Below are 17,686 nucleotides of genomic sequence, written 5' to 3'. Positions count from 1 at the left end.
TATTGTGCTTGCAGTAAATAAAATTTAATGTGTTGGATTAGAGTTTTCCACAAAATTCAAAAGATTAAACCTCCTGTCTTATTTTCTGTAGGAAATATTTCTGCACTGTACTTGCAAAATAGTTTTAAAACAATACAACTAGCTTGCTAAGAAAATCTCCATTGATTGCATTGTTGTGCTGTCAGGAATGATGTGTTAAGATAATGCTGACTTCTTATCATCCAGCCTTCTCTCAATAAACACAGTCTTGCAACCTTGACCTACTATCTATTCAGCAGTGCAGACCTTGAACCTATTGGCTGGCTTGTAGTTACACAGGAGTTCCTTTTAGAGTGAATTTGCATCCCTTCACAGATTGTTGACGCAAATATTTGGTGGTTAATTGCAATAATCCCAGCAGCTGCAGTCTCTCGATCAATGCCATCACCATCATCTTTTTTAAAAAAATTGCTATATATTCATTAAGAATTCTTTAAAAGGGGGGGGAGAAGACAAAAACAGGTAAAAAAAAGCACAAAGTTAATAAATTGCACTTTTATAAGCATAACAGAATTAGATAAGAATGTTCAATATTGCACTAATTAATTTTACATAACTGAACATATTTTAAAAACACATCATTGTTAAAATCCTAATAGTATGTAAATATCAACAGAATAATTGAATAAAATCTACAGTAAGGGTGGAAATCACACATTTCTGTACAAGCAACAGATTTGTCCTTATTTAACAGATCATTGAAGGTAAGATAATGTATGTTAAGGGAACGCAAATCTTCGATGTGTGTGTGTGTTTATAGAGAGAGGGAGGGAGGGAGAGAGAGAGGGAGGGAGAGAGGGAGATGAGAGAGAGGAGGGAAGAGAGAGGGAGGGAGGGAGAGGGAGGGAGAGAGAATTATAAACCTCCAAAAATCTGATTCTGTGTCAGATTTGTTTTTCAAACAGGAAGTTATTTTGGATATCAAAGCGAATTCCCATAAGATATTCTTCTAAGGAATTATTGGTGTTTTTCAATACAACCCATAAAATGTCCTTGTAGCAGTTACTGTGTATAAAGCTAATTTCTGGGCATGTAAGATTTAGTAGGAGTTTTAAAAATAGGTTGGAAAGGAAATTCAGCTTTTGGAATTTATTTCCTTCTATTATAAATCTTTTTTCCAAATTTGCTGAGCTTTACAACACAGCCACTAAATAGGAAAAGCGATCCAATCTACTTGTTATATTTCCAACAATTTTTAAAAATGAACTGTTCATTTTATCAATCAATAATGGAGTGATGTTAGTAAAAGCAGTAAAAGTTCCTATATCAGTTTTTTCTAAGTATGATATTCAGTATAAAAGTAATGTTTTTTTCTTTCCTTGAAGCCCTCATTGTTGTAATGGGTATCATATTCACTAGGCGTAATGGTATGTGAGAATGATCTTGGGAGACAGGCAGCTTTGCCCATAAAAGAAATTTGGGCATGGCAAATGTCTCTGAAGGGACATTCTCTAGTTTCTTGGTCTTTAAAGGCAACAGGGGAGAAGTATACTTTCAGACTTGCAAGCTTTTGCTAATGGAATCTTATAATAAAGTAGAATTAGTGCATCTGGTTGTGCTTTTTGTCGGGATTACCTTGCCTGGATTACCTTGCTAGGCTGACACTATCTTTTTGATTTTGAAGTGGGAATTTTAGTATAACAAGGATGTTTGTATAGTATACTTTGTTTAGTATAACAAAGATGATTATGATTAGGGGACTGGAGACTAAAACATATGAAGGACTGTTGCTGGGATTGGGTATGATTTAACAAAAAGAGGGTTTGGGGTGACATGATAGCAGTGTTCCAATATCTCAGGGGCTACCACAAAAAAGAGAAAGTCAAGCTATTCTCCAAAACACCTGAGGGCAGGACCAGAAGCAATGGCTGGAGACTAATCAAGGAGAGAAGCAATTTAGAACTAAGGAAAATTCTCCTGACAGTTATAATGATTAATAAATGAAATTACTTGCCTCCAGAAGTTGTGGGTGCTTTTAAGAAGAGATTGGGCAGCCATTTGTTTGAAATGGCTTAGGGTTTCTTGCCTGAGCAGGGGGTTAGACAAGAAGACCTCCAAGGTCCCTTCCAACTCTGTTATTCTGTTATAGTTACAAATACTATGGACGACAGGTAACAGTAATAGTGGGAAGAATTTGGACAGGTTTTGATCTAATCTCAAGGCTATTGAATAACCAAATAATGTCACAACTAAGATATTTTATCTATTTATTTGCATCCTGCCTAATCACCAAAGAAGATGGTGTTTTATGATGGCAAACTTAATTCAGGAATTCTGGACAAAGAAGGAAGAACTGCAGCTGTCACATTATATAGCTGGAAATTAATCTTCATTTTTTTTATCCTAGAAATTGAATGAACATTTTCCATCCAAAGTAAGAGAACAACATATGCATTGTCCTCATGTTGCATGTGGAAGGATAGAGCATGTGGAACCTAATCATCATGGGGAAAATCCCATGGATAACTATTTGAGTAAATATTTTTCTGTGTAAGTTGGAATTCTCTTAAGTATTCAAACATGTTTGTAGATTAGATCCACCGAATGTTCATGGATCCATTTTGCTTCCATAATAACTAGTCTAGGATAATGTGAATATTACTATAAGAGAGAGATATTTGCAGCTACATGTGCACATATTCATACACAAATACATCCAAAACTTACATTAGACACTGACAAAAAGTTGTCATCTTCAAAGTGTCAAGAACTCACTTTGAAAATTTTAACTTTTAATAGAATTATATGTCTGTTGGAAGCTGTAGCAATAGCTATGGTTATATACCACTTGATAGAGCTTTAAGCCCTCTCTAAGTGGTTTACAGTCAGCATAATATTGCCCCCAACAATCTGGGTCCTCATTTTACCCACCTTGGAAGGATGGAAGGCTGAGTCAACCTTGAGCCGATGAGATTCGAACTGCCAAACTGCTGGCAGTCGGTGATCAGCAGAAGTAGCCTGCAGTACTGTAGTTGTGATCAAATAACAATACTTTCATAGTTAAGAGAAGCGTTTTGAAGATAGTATCTCTTAAAAGTAATATTAATTCTGTGGAAGATTTTAGTCTCAGTATTTTTAGTTTAAAGACACATTATCAGTTGAGATTAAGCTTTGTGAAAGTGCTTCGATGCAATGCAGTGGAGGCAGAAATAAGAGACCACTCCCTAAAATGTATGGAGCCTGTAATAGTTTCAGCTCTGTTGCTCTTTCTTTTTGGCGATGATGGAAGAAGACAACAGAATCCCACAATTTGTGCGGAATCAACAATTTACAAAGCTAAAAGAATGGAAGATAGATGCTTGCTGTTCTTTAGGTTTTTGTACAGGAAGAATTAGATGCTTTGCTTAGTTGCTTTATCAGGAGCAGCAGTATATCTGTACTGTTAAAATAAATATAGGTATTCCTCAATTTACGATTATAATTCAGCCCAACATTTCTGTTGCTAAGTGATATGATTGTTAAGTGAGTTTTGCTCCATTTTATGACCCATCTTGACACAGCTGTTAAGTGAATCACTACCACTGTTAAGTTAGTAATACTCTTGTTAAGTGAATTTGGCTTCCCAAATGAAACAATCAAAATGTTAAAAAGTTATGATATTTATGATTATGCAAGTATACATAATATACTTACTTATATTAAAGTAACCAAAATACCTTTACAATCCTCAAGGCATGTCACAACTGTTGAGCACCCCTAATTGAAAGTTGCTTGTGAGAAGGTCACAAAAGGTGATCAAATGACCTCTGAGACACTGCGACTTGTAAATAAGAATTAGTTCTCAATTGCCTGAATTTGGGGGATTCTGGGGATTCTGCAATGGTCCATTGTAACTCCAAATGGTCATTAAACAAACTGTTGTAAGTTGATGACTACCTGTATTGCTGAACTCTCCAAATATCACTGAATCACAAATTCCAACATTTCCTACTTCTGGGCATGTTGACCATGGGTGCTCGATGCTCAGTAACATTTGGAAGGCTACCAGTTCCTTCACCTATTTGGTCAGCTGCACTCTTTCTTTCTCCTCAAGATGATTTTTAACCCAATACCCCATGAGAAAGGTCTTAGCATTGGATAAATAGTTCCTTTGCAGTCTTGTTTCTTTACTGGCCTACATTCAGATGACAGCCCAGTGTAGTGTCATACTGCATGCTACTAACTTCAGTGGGTGTTGTGGATACGTGTGATTTGTTTCTGGCATTCAAAATGCATTTATATCCATCTCTTCTGCAGCAGAAATTGATTTTGGTAGCAAAATTCTTCGTACAAGTCAGATATCCCAAATTATATATGATTAGGTGTCAGAAAAGGGGTGAATTGATAAAGTCAGTGCACTATTTCATGCTGTTTCTCCAAAGTTATTAAGGATACAATTCTACTCTGCTCTGATAGAATTCTGCTCTATAAAACTTCACTTTTGGTAAATCATATAGAATAGGTGTATGTGCATGAAGTTTCATACTTAAAATTGGTTGCTCAAATTATTTGGGTATTGCTAGATTTGTGTGTGTGTGTGAGAGAGAGAGAGAGAGAGAGAGAGTGAGAGAGAGAGATAGAGAGAGAGAGAGATGTAGTCAGAGAAGTAGTGTAACTATATTGGTGTGTGTTTGTAAGCATTTGGAACAATAACTGCAGTAGTAATTCTTGGAGTATGTTAAGAGTTTATTTGCTATGAATGTGATTGATTTAGAAATTTTTAACAATTCAGCAGAAACATCTTTTGATTTTCAAGTTTTCCTTTGCAGCTACAATCTATTAAAAGAAAACAAAACGGGAGTAACCACCATAATTTTAGATCATCATCATAATTCTATATTTGTAGCCAAGTCATAGATGACAGCTTTCTATAGCCCATAAGCATAATCCATAGGAGCGCAGCATGAATTAAAATGGCATTTGTAAAACAAGTGAAAAATACAGGATAGAACCATTTACAATTAATTTGCATCCAATGGCACTCACTGTATAACTTTTGGGGCAAGGGGGAGTGTTGTTTACTTCTTTAAATTAAAAAAAATACAAATTTAGACTAAGAATTAGTGGCCCCTATTGCCTAGCTTCACTCAGATGAAAAATATCTATGTCTTTGGCATTGACGTTTGACACTTAATTTAGCTATACCAAAGAAATAGAGTTTATGCTATGCTGATGCACTCTGTTCATGTAACCGAGGTCCACTTGCAATCTGACAAATTATCTTCATAGGGAGACTGAAGTACATTAATTTCTCAGTACCACACAAAACTGGCAAAGGTCATAAAGAGTCAGCCAAGGTCCTATTACAGAATTTAATAAGATTGGACCTTGGTCACAAGAGTTGTTATGTCTTGAAATATCTGATTATTTTACTTGTTTAACATTGTTGTTTAACAATGACTTGTTCTTTTATAAATTTCAGCTGTGTTGGTGTAGAGGAAGATGAGGCGCCCGATATCGATATTTACCACTGTCCAAATTGTGAGAAAACCCATGGAAAATCTACTTGTAAGTATATTCCTTTGTCAGATCATTCTCCTCTTCGAAAAACTGGCTTTATGGTATTTGCTATTCTGAATATATAAATTTGACTAGAATTCATGGTATTACTTACCAATATTAAAAAAGAGAAGCTAATCAGGCATTTTAATATTTCAGTGCAAATGTGATATGAGTTGATTCATAGGTGTGTGTGTGTGTGTGTGTGTGTGTGTGTGTGAGAGAGAGAGAGAGAGAGAGAGAGAGAGAGAGAGAGAGAGAGAGAGAGAGAGAGGGGGAGAGAGAGGAGAGGGAGAGGGGAGAGAGGGAGAGAGGGAGGGAGGGGAGAGGGAGAGTATTAACTTGAATAGAACTGAAGAGACTTCTTGGATTAGAAGCCAAACATTTTCAAATAAAAAAATTAGAAAGTCCTTTTGGAGAAGAACCTTTGGGACAACATGAAAAATCTTATCTACTGTATCTATTTGCCTTAACTGGGAACCACCACAATCAATGCAACATACTTCCAAATAAATATGAATAGGATTGGGCTGCTCATAAGAGAATTTAAAGTGACTCAATATGGTTAAGATTATATTAATAATAATTTTGTGATTGACATAATGTAGCAAACTGTTTTGGGCAAGCAGTAAGAATATATTATAAACTCTTAACATTTGCATCTTCTTTAAAATAGGATTGAAATTGTAAATGCTCTTTCAGAATGTGAACATCTAAAAGGATTCATGTCAAGGGAATCATTTTCAAATTGAATAAGTTATCTGGGAAAGAAACATTGTGGCAGAAAATCTCCCTTGTCAATAATAACCTCCTTATAAGGAATAAAATGCTAATTTTCTTTTTTGGCTCCTTGGATGGTTTTCTTCCCTAATAACAGAGAAATACATGTGATTTTTAAAATTATGACTGAAAAATCAACTTCAGTTATTGAATGAATGAATGAATGAATGAATGAATGTGAATCAGCACTTGAAAGATAAGTATGCTACAAGAATGAAAAAAACAGGTAGATACTATTATATAAAATACTTTTCTTGGATTACTTATTGTACAATTTAAGATTACATCTATGAAAAACCTAGTGATACGTTTTATAAAGAGGGAATAATATGTTAACATTTGGGTGCCCCTTTCTCTGTTTTTCTTTGTCAAAATGGTATGTGGTTTGCTGGTACAATTCTATTAGCTGTGAAGCTCAGATATGTTTTACTGTTATTGATTGCAGCATATTTTCAGGAATAACAAATTCCACCTATCTTGTTATTTTGAAAAACATCCTCTATACTTTTGATATTCAAAATAAAAAGTCCTAAACTTTTTTGAAAAGACGACCAACTATATTTCAGTATTTATAACAAGCATATTGGGGATTATTATTATAACTCTTAGTTAATGGCATTTTTACAGTAGCCAGGAGATCACAATGTTATTGTGGAGTAGTAGTTTGGCTTGCCAAGGTACCAGTCCTGTTACAGGAAATGCTTGCGCGCTTCCCAAGGTGCATTGCAGAAGGGGAGTTGCCTTTACACCAGAGAGAAAGATGAGTGGCTCTTCCCGCAGTGTCACTCAAGGTCTCTTCCCTTGCCGGAGCTGCTTTGCAAACTGGTGCCACAATCAGGAAGGTTCAGGAATCAGACTGCCCAACAAAGCACCAGATCAAATGGTACTTATCGGCCTACTTGCACAGAACATGCTTTCAAGCTATTAGGTGAACAGAAGCTGCAACGAATGACAGGTTCTACCAGGGCTCAAACCACTGGAGCTGAGATCATCTCCAGCATCATTAAGCCTCTGAGCCATTGTGACTTCCAATATTGGGGATTAGAACGGTCTAGAAACTTAATGCATACATACATACATAAACTAGTGTTCCAGCATTTGAATATATTGTACGATTCACAATAGATGGCTTCTTTTTGTAAATTGTTTTATACAAATACATTATATAGAAAATCTAAATATGATATACATCTGTTTAAAACTATTTAACCATTAATTGCTTGGCACCTCAGAAGTTAATCGTTGTGCACTAAGAAGCACTATAATTTGAAATATGGCTAAAATATAACTGATGATACTATCCATTCATAATCAGTCAGACTCTTGACTATTCTATGGGCCAAGTATCTCCACATCTTCCAATATTGCACTGCAAAAATATAATTAGAACTGGGCAATAATTATAATTTTGTTATAACTTTGTCATAACTTCTTCATGGTTGCAAAAGCAATTGAAACTCTGTAAACTGAAGCCAAATATGCAGTTCAAGCACTAAATGAATCCTGGCTAGACACAGTATGCTACAATCTTGGTACTTCCTGAGTTGAGACATTTAGAATTATTTTGACTACTTTCAGGGAGACTGGAGGCCATTTGGTGTCATGATCTGAACAATATTATAACTGAATTTGGCTATAACATTGCTTTGATGAGATTGAAAGAACATTGGACAACAACGTGGCAGGTTTGCAGAAGCATTTTGTGTCAGTAAAAATACGTTTTCTAGGTTATAAATCAAAGCTGAAAGCAATGAAGGCAATGTTAACATATTACAATTTTGCACAACCCTTTTATTTCCATTTTATTCCGCCAGGAAACATTTGAGATAAATTGCCGTACTATAAAATACAACAACTTTAAATAATGCCTAAGGATAGGGGTGTGATACGGCTGTATTACTTTTATTCTTTTCTTTTTCCTAGTAACCTCTGCTATTTGTATCTTATGATTTTATTACTTTATGGTTTTATGTACACTGTGAACGATTTATGCACTGGAGATGAATTCCTTGAGTGTCCAATCTCACTTGACCAAGAAAGAATATTCTATTCTAGTCTAATATTATAAGAATCATAGTGCTAAACCCAAGCCTTAGTCTGAATTTGCTCTGAGAATCTATATAGGAAAAAATTCTCACATCTAACTTTGGCACAGCAATGCTGTAGTCATTCTTTAAAAACATATCTACATGTCACAGCCTTCTTCTCATTCCCAATCCATAGCTAGTTTAACCAAATATTATTTGTTCTGATCCAATATGGAAGCAGTGTTTTCTGTCTTCTAACAAAGCATGCTATATAAATGGTTGGGTCCCTGCAGCTGCATTAATGACTTGCTGTTTCTTTTCAGCTGCCAACCATACCCCTTTCTGTGCAATCATTGCCTTTCCTGGCATTTTGGTTAATGCTGGTGGATTGGGATGATATTGGAAGATCATCATCATCTCATCAATCATTATCATTATTTCTACAAATAGTAGGAGACCCCCACCTGTTTAAAGAGACTTACCTATCAGAGGGAACCTACTTTCTCTAGTGATCTTGTGCTACTTTGTCAATAGTTAATAGTTTTAGCCTCTCTGTTGACTACAATACTCCAAGATCACTAGTCCTGTAAACCATGATTTCTCTAAAGTGGCCAACTTGCCAGCCAAGATTTTTTCCACTTCCTTTGTTTGACAGGCACTTTGCACTAAGATTGCTACAGAAGCACTTACATTTTAAAAAAAAGTCCTGACAAATGGCTACAACTCCTGTGATGGCACATTTAAAATCAATTCACATTCTAAACTTAGCACTTTCAAGAGACACAGGAGCTGAATAAGAGATGAGCATCCCTACCGTAGGAATCTTGAACATAAACTGAATTCTAAACAGGGAGGACAAACTCGTCGCTATGATTTCTGTAATTACATCTCAACCTAGCCTCTTTCATTAAATGAATGAAAAGTAATTCTGAAGGATCTGACTTTTTATGGAGGTGGGCAGCCAAGAGGTTGATTCACATCTCAGTCTCAGGGGGAACAATTGGTGAATGTTTTCCCCCACAGCTAATGACCCCTTTCTATGCCTTAAATGCCCCACAGAAAATTGTGAGGATAGCACTACTCTTCATCTTCATTCCGGAAAGGAGATGGTGTCTACTTAGAAAAGATAATGATACATTACTTTTGTGCTACCTCCCAGACTGTAGAAAAGCATATTAAATTGATTGTCCATCTATGCCTATATATTTTGTACTCGATTGGCTTGAAGAAAGCTGCGAAGGGCTTCAAATGATGTTCCCTCTTCCATGACATTTTGGCTGGTGTATATAAGCCAATTTCATTGTATGCATGATGTACAATGACAGTAAAGGCTAAACTAAATGGATTTACTTAACATTAAGCAAGAGCTGTGGTGGCACAGTAGTTAGAATGCAGTATTGCATTCTACTTCTGCTGACTGCCAGCTGCCTGCAATTTGGCAGTTCGAATCTCACCAGGCTCAAGATTGACTCAGCCTTTCATCAGGAGTGGGTTGCTCCTGGGATTACAGCTGATTTGGTGCGTGCTTTGCTCACGCGCATGCCAGATGTGCACCCCATGCACATTTGCACAAAAATAGGTCTGCACATGCGCAAAATGTTAAAACAAGAAAAAAAATACTTTATGCAATTACAATTGTTCTGCGCATGAGCAGAAGTGAAAATCAAGATTGCAGCCCCGTAGGAGAAGCAGTTCGGGAGCGTGGGAAGCCTGGGTCACTGCCGGTTCCAGTCTGGTATGAACCCACCTCTGCCTTCCATTCTTCTGAGGTGGGTAAAATGAGGACCCAGATTGTTGGGGGCCATAAGCTGACTCTGTAAACCACTTAGAGAGGGCTGTAAAGCACTGTGAAGTGGTATATAAGTCCAAGTGCATTGCTATTAGAATGTGGAGGTAAATCAATTAGGAAATTAATTTATTTTGGGGCAAGTCAGAAAGATGTTCTGTATTTCATATCTGTCATCTCACTGTTATTTATGGAGCTCCCGACCGGGTAGGGACTGCTGCCGGCCCCCATACCATCGAAGGGGGGTCGAGAGTTGGACAGCCTGACCACCCAGGCATGTTTCGGGCTGATATTAGCCCGACAGGGTGGTCGGTGAAGAGCGGAGAGGAAAGAGGCTCGGAGGGCTGTAAACAGCAAGGAGAGAGCAATGGCGATGGCATGGTGCGATTGCGCAGACGGCGCTGGCGCCGAAAACGCTGAAAGGAAAAGCTGAAAAGCCAGAAAAGCCAGAAGAGGAGTAAGGAAGAGGGGGTGAGAGGCTCCGGAGGCCCCCAGAGATCCAGAGACATCAAAGGGCTTAAGGGGTAGCAACGGGATGCAACAGGACACTGGAGTAATCAGCTGATAGGTGAGAAGGGCTGGGAAGCAGCCAGAGGCAGAGGCAGCCGGAGGATCAAAGGGAGATGGCTGCGGCGGCAGACGAAGGGAGGGAGCCGCAGCCAGGGACTCCTGGGTTATTTTATCATTCCTGGCTGCTCCCATACCCCTCCAGGGCCCTGTTGACTCTAATGGGAGCTAAACAGCTGGGCCAAGAATGCTCCCCCCATCCATTGGGGGGGCTGTATCCACCTGGAAACAGCTAAGCTGAACTTTCATCTACCCTCCACTATTTTTGCTACCTTTGCCTTTCCCCTACCACCTGGGATATTTAATCATTTCTTGCCCTCCCCCCCCTGCCTCCAAGTACCAAGTACCACCTGGACACTGGAATATCCCCTACCCTCCATTGAGACTCTTCAATTTATTAACTTTCTACCCTCCATTCTACCGAGACTCTATTAATTACTAACTTTGCATCATCTGCACCCCTACCCTAGTGGGACTATTACAACGTTTTAATTTATTTGAGGTCTGACCTGCTCCGCCTGCGGGAGGCCCCTCTTTCACAGGTATGGCCCTTGGCTCTCTCAGGGGCCAGCCTTGATGACGGGTTTGTGAACCCCGAGAGGTGGAAGAAGAGGAAGCTGAGGGGCTTTTTAGCTAAATGTTTTATATTGTTTTTAGGGGGTTCTGGGAAGGGAGGGGGGGATAACCAGGCCAGGAGGGAAGCCAGTGCCAGACGAACAGGTGAGTCCAGGAGGGAAGTGAGCGGAGTGGGGGGGGAGAGGGAACAAGTTATTCCAACAGAGGGTTGTTTGATTACAACGGTCGCGGGGAGGGGGGGATGCGAGGACAAAAGAAGATTACAAGGTCAGTTGGGAGACCGTGGCTGTTGGCTACGCCCGGTCGTTTGTACCAACCCCCGCAACCTAGGTGGCCAGGAACTACAGAGCCCGGGCTTACGGCTGATGCTTTGCAATGCAAGGTCCGTAACCAACAAGGCCCCCCTCATTAATGAGCTGATCTCTGAGGGGGAGCTGGACCTTGCAGGGATAACGGAGACCTGGTTGGGCCACGAGGGTGGTTTACCCCTCGTGGAAATGTGCCCACCAGGTTTCCGCGCATTCCATCAGCCTTGGGCCCTGGGTAAGGGTGGTGGGGTGGTGGTAGTTATACGGGAAGGTCTAGAGCCGAGGGAGTTCACTGTTCCTCAGATATCCGGGTGTGAGTCCCTTGGTGTGAAATGGGGCTCAGGGAGGCAGTTGGGTTTGCTGATTGTATACTTGGCTCCTCGCTATACATCAGCGGCCCTGCCCGAGCTCCTCGAGCTGATCTCAGAGACGGCGGTTGAGATCCCCAGGCTTGTGGTTATGGGGGATTTCAACCTGCCGTCGACGGGAGCAGCGTCTGAGGTGGCTTGGGAGTTCATGGCTTCCATGACAGCCATGGGCCTGACCCAGTTAATTCAGGGCCCCACACACGAAGGTGGCCACACATTGGACCTTGTTTTTGTATCTGAGCAGTGGACGAGTGATCTGGGTATAGGGGACTTTGTTGTTACACCCCTGTCATGGTCGGATCACTCATGTCTCCGGCTGGACTTCCCTGGCGCTACCCCCCACCACGAGGAGGCGGGACCAGATGGTCCAAGCTGGTACCGCCCCAAGCACCTGATGGAGCCGGATAGGTTCCAGACGGAGCTTGGGCCATTACCTGTAGCCCTGACCCGCGCTCGGTCGGAGGACCTAGCGGCTGCCTGGAATAGGGCGGCGGCTGGGGCCTTGGACCGGGTTGCGCCTTTGCGACCTCTCCTGCGGCAGCGACCCACCCGGGCTCCTTGGTATACCGAGGAGCTGAGGGTGATGAAGCGCCATAGGAGACGTCTAGAGAGCAGGTGGAGGTCCTCACGCTCCGAATCTGATCGAACACAGGTAAGAGCCTATTTATGGACCTACCTTGTGGCATTAAGGGCGGCCAAACGTAGATATTGCGCTGCTCTTATTGCGTCCACGGATAACCGCCCTGCCGCCCTGTTTAGGGTGACCCGCTCCCTCTTGTCACAGAGGACGCAGGGGGCACCCTTGCAGGGCAGAGCAGAGGAGTTTGGGGAATATCTGCAGGATAAAGTCGCTCAGATCCGGAGCGGATGGGCCCCCCTCAGTGGACCGGACGGGCCGCCAACAGCGAGTCTTGTGAGACCATCCTGGGAGGAGTTTGATTCTGTTGCCCCCGAGGATTTGGATAGGTTGCGTGGACGGCTGCGACCCACCACATGTTTAATGGACCCGTGTCCCTCCTGGTTGGTACTGGCATCTTGGGAGGTGACCCGAGGCTGGCTTCTGGGCCTGGTGAATGCCTCATTGGGTGAGGGATCCTTACCAACCGCCTTGAAGGAGGCGGTGGTGAGGCCCTTACTTAAGAGGCCTACACTCGACCCAATGGAGCTAGCTAACTATCGTCCAGTCTCCAACCTTCCGTTTTTAGCGAAGGTTGTTGAGAATGTGGTGGCGCAGCAGTTTCCACAACACCTTGACGAATCCGAGTATCTAGACTCACGCCAGTCCGGCTTCCGACCCGGGCACAGCACAGAGACAGCCTTGGTCGCGTTGGTTGATGATCTCTGGAGGGCCAGAGATAGAGGTTGTTCCTCTATCCTGGTCCTATTAGACCTCTCGGCGGCTTTTGATACCATCGACCATGGTATCCTATTGCGCCGGTTGGAGGGGATAGGAGTCGGAGGTACCGTTTTGCGGTGGTTCGGCTCCTACCTCTCCGACCGGAGGCAATGTGTGTTGACAGGGGGACAGAGGTCGACCCTGAGGCCACTCACTTGTGGAGTGCCACAGGGGTCAGTCCTCTCGCCTCTCCTGTTCAACACATATGTGAAGCCGCTGGGTGAGATCATCCGTGGTTTTGGGGTTGAGTATCACCTCTACGCTGATGATACTCAGCTGTATATTTCAACCCCAAACCACCCCAACCAGGCTGTCGAAGTGATGTCCCGGTGCTTGGAAGCCGTCGGGGTCTGGATGGGGGACAACAGACTTAAACTCAACCCCTCCAAGACCGAGTGGCTGTGGCTACTGGCACCTCGGTTCAGCCAGCTGATTCCATCGCTGGCCATAGGGGGCGAACAATTGCCCCCTGTGGAACGGGCGCGCAATTTGGGCGTCCTCCTTGATGCCCGGCTGTCAATGGATGACCATGTGGCAGCCGTGGCGAGGGGGGCGTTCCACCAGGTTCGCCTGGTGCGCCAATTGCGCCCCCTACTGGACCGGGATGCCCTACGCACGGTCACTCATGCGCTGGTGACATCCCGCCTGGATTACTGCAACGCTCTCTACATGGGGCTGCCCTTGGGACGCGTCCGGAGACTGCAGTTAGTTCAGAACGCAGCCGCGCGGGCTGTGATGGGGAGTACGAGGTACTCCCACGTAACACCTCTCCTGCGCGAGCTGCACTGGCTACCTGTGGTTTTTCGGGTGCGTTTCAAGGTGCTGATTACCATCTTTAAAGCGCTCCATGGCACGGGACCTAGTTACTTGCGGGATCGCATCCTCCCACATACATCCGTGCGGCCAATTCGCTCACACAGGGAGGGACTTCTCCTGGTGCCGTCCACTAGGCAATGCCAACGGGCGACACCAAGGAGTAGGGCCTTCTCTGTGATGGGCCCAACCCTCTGGAATGACCTCCCCCCCGACATTAGAACCACTTCTGACCTCCGCTCCTTCCGGCAAAAATTGAAGACTCACCTGTTCCGATTAGCAGGCCTGGCATAATTACAACTGTCCCTCCTGGCAAATGTATTATTATCTGGTTATCTTAGGGGTTTTTTAATTTGTTGTGTCTGTTTTAGGGATTTAAAATTTATATTTATATTAGCTTTGTACAGTTCTTTTAATTGCATTTTAACCTCCTCCAAACTGTACATATTTAATTTTTTTTATTGTATTTTGTGATATTCTCTATGGACTGTACACCGCCCCAAGTCCCTTCTGGGAGAGGGGGTGGTCTAGAAGCACCAAATATAAATAAATAATAAATAAATAAATAAATAAATAAATAAATAAATAAATAAATAAATAAATAAATAAATAAATAAATAAATAAATAAATAAATTTATTGCAGAATTTTAGGTACAAAAGATAAGGGCTCATTGTTGTTGTTATGCAACTTAAAGGATTTTTTTTTAAATGAAAGAATGTCTGGCACACACTTTCAGTGATGGATGTGTTCCAAATGTCAATATAAAAATAAATTCTTGTGCTTTCTACTTTGCCACTGTAGCCTGCTGGCTTGCTACTTTAGAAAAATGTTTTCTTTATACAACATTAACAGTAATTTTGATTTAATGGTGTTTTGGAAGGCTACTATGTAGAAGAAATTTTGCATTTGTTAAAAATGTACTTCTTGAATAACTTGGGAAAAACAAAATGCCCCATGGAAGCCAGAATTGCATCTGAATTTGTTGTGATAGAAAACATGAACTAAGTTTTCTCCTGAAGGAGCTCTTAATTCATGAGACCTCTGGCAAACGTTTTGAGAGCTGGATTGTTAGTGGCTTAATGCTTGAACAAAATTATGGGACTGTTCTCCCATTAGAAAAAGGGACTACATATTTTTTTTTTTTTTAGATTTTGTTATAAAGATGTAATCTCTCCTGGGTACTTATAAATTCTAGCAATAAAATTTTGTCTAGATTTATTATAATATAAATATAAATGATTCTAGACAAAAGCACGTTTAAACAAATATAGTTAAATGAGAATGATGGTATATTGATGGTATAAAGATTTTTGATTTAAAATGTACAATTCAATATGAATGAAATATAAAGAATGATTGTAGTAACGCACGAAATTTATTTGTAACCAATCGACATGCTTTCTGGAAGATGTAATGAAGAATGTTTTTGTGTGTGTTTTTTGTTTAATTAAAACAATAAAAAAAAAGAAAAGAAAAAGGGACTACAGCATTGGTGGGTTCCGGCTGGTACGGCCCGGTATGGCCGTACTGGGAACACCCAGGAGCAGCTGTCACTGTACTGGTATGGTGGCTCATTTGGCCCACCCATCCACTTGTGTTCTAAACCTGTTTTTAAAGCAACCGCCCAATTGTGCATACGCTCACACTGTGCAGCACCTGCGTGACCTCCGACAAACAGCTGGGTGTCGCAGGGGTGGTGGAGTGCGCATGGTTGTGCAGTGCGCTTGCATGAACAGGACACCCAGCCCCATGCGCAGTGTACCAGTAGCGACGGGAACCCACCACTGGACTACAGCTACATGACAAGCATGTTGGGATAATACTCTACATCTTAGCAACCGTTGTTAGCAGCCGTAGCAAGATGGTTATCACAAGTTTCCACATTTTATAATAGCGAGGACACTAGAATAATGGTTAAGGCATTGTGTAGTTATCAGGAAAATCCAGGTACTGGTCTACTGGCAGCCGTGGAATCTCATAGGCTGACTTTGGGCCAGTCTCTCACTCCCAGAGTTATAATTAGAAAAACGGAGTGTATGAAGTTCTACTTTGAGCTTCAGGAACGAAAAGTGGGAATAAAATCTAATGAAAATCTAATATCTGACCGATGCAGTATTTCATGTTTTGCTAGCTAACATACTTCCACATTTCCAAAATACGTGTTCTTTTTTACTTAAAGGTTTTCCTCTATTTTAATATTCCTTCATGGGCTAACAGATGAGGAAAAACACTGTATCCCTCATGGGTCTTTCATTTGGCTCTGTATGTTTTCTATGCAGGAGAATTGCTTTATGAAGAAAAGCAAATTGGATTTAGTAAATATGCAAGAGATAATTTTCTATATAGTAAATTATTTGACAAAACTTTTAGCAAATTATTATATCAAATGGTGATTTCAATGAAATTTCATCACAAAAGTTGAGTATGAAAATTTATTGCTCGTTTATTTATTTTAAAGATGTATTTGTCCATCTTATTCATCATAAACCAGGATGGCTTCCAACAACACACAACATCCTTCCTCCAAATCCAACATTCACAAAACTATTTCACACAACCAAGGCATCATAACATTTGTATCCCAAAAACACAATGTCTGGGGAAAACACTGCCGTGTTTCCCCGAAAATAAGACAGGGTCTTATTTTCTTTTGACCCCCCCCAAATATGGCTTGGGCCTTATTATCGGGGAGGTTGTTTTGGGATTGCCAGGTGACTGCTCTCTTGTGAGCGAGCTCCTGAAGAGCCAGGCACAGCCTCAGGGGCAAACGGCTGTGTTGCGCTGTCGCAGCAGTGCAACACAGCAGCCATGAGGTGACCATGCTCACGAGCAACTGCCAAGCAACCCCACTCTCCAGTTGGGCAGAGCACCATTCACTGACCTAGGGGTATCCTGAAGGCGCCAAGTCGCGTGTCACTCTACCCGATTCCCAGCTTCCGTGGCTTGGCACATTCAGGATATCCCCTAGGTAAGTGCATGGTGCTCTGCCTGGCTGGAGAGGGGGACTGCACAAGTGCCTGTTTCATCCCCAACTTGCGTGCCTCCCAGACTCACCATGCCCTGGCCCAGCTCTCCCTGCAGGGCCAGGGCACTGCTGCAGTGCTCTGAGCATAACTTCTTCTTCAGCTTCCAAACTACGGAGATTGGCTGCCAAGTCTTCCAGCAATGGCTGCTCTGGGAGTGTGCTTTGCGGGAGAGGTGGGCCAGGGCATGGTGAGGCTGGGAGGCACGCAAGCTGGGGACAGAACAGGTGCTCGTGCACCCCCCCTCTCCAGCCAGGCAGAGCTCCATGCACTGACCTAGGGGGTATTCTGAATGTGCCAAGCTGCGAGAGCTGGGAGACAGGCAGAGCGCCACACTTGGCGCCTTCAGAATACCCCTAGGTCAGTGAATGGTGCTCTGCCCGGATGGAGAGGGGGTTTTCCGGGCGATTGCTCGTGAGTGTGGTCACTTCATGGCTGCTGTGTTGCGCTGTTGCGACAGTGCAACACAGCCGTTCTTCCCTGAGGCTGTGCCTGCTCTTTGGGAGAGCAGCTGCCTGGCAAA

At 42.1% G+C, this 17,686-nt stretch overlaps 1 protein-coding gene across 2 annotated transcripts in view; it reads left to right on the top strand.

The window, feature by feature from the left end:
- PHF2 (PHD finger protein 2) overlaps window positions 1-17,686 on the top strand; it is a 156,113-nt gene that overhangs the window by 68,682 nt on the left and 69,745 nt on the right. Inside the window, exons 2-3 of one of the 2 annotated variants that reach the window (XM_081937062.1) lie at window positions 2,387-2,529; window positions 5,441-5,526. In XM_081937062.1, coding sequence (XP_081793188.1) covers window positions 2,429-2,529; window positions 5,441-5,526 — 187 coding nt within the window. In that variant the 5' untranslated portion in view covers window positions 2,387-2,428. The remainder of the gene's footprint in view (window positions 1-2,386; window positions 2,530-5,440; window positions 5,527-17,686) is intronic. The other variant, XM_081937063.1, reaches the window with a different exon arrangement.

The sequence above is a fragment of the Natrix helvetica genome (assembly GCF_964273705.1).
Source record: "Natrix helvetica genome assembly, chromosome: 1".
Lineage (NCBI taxonomy): Eukaryota > Metazoa > Chordata > Lepidosauria > Squamata > Natricidae > Natrix > Natrix helvetica.
This window is presented reverse-complemented; position numbering and strand designations above follow the sequence as displayed.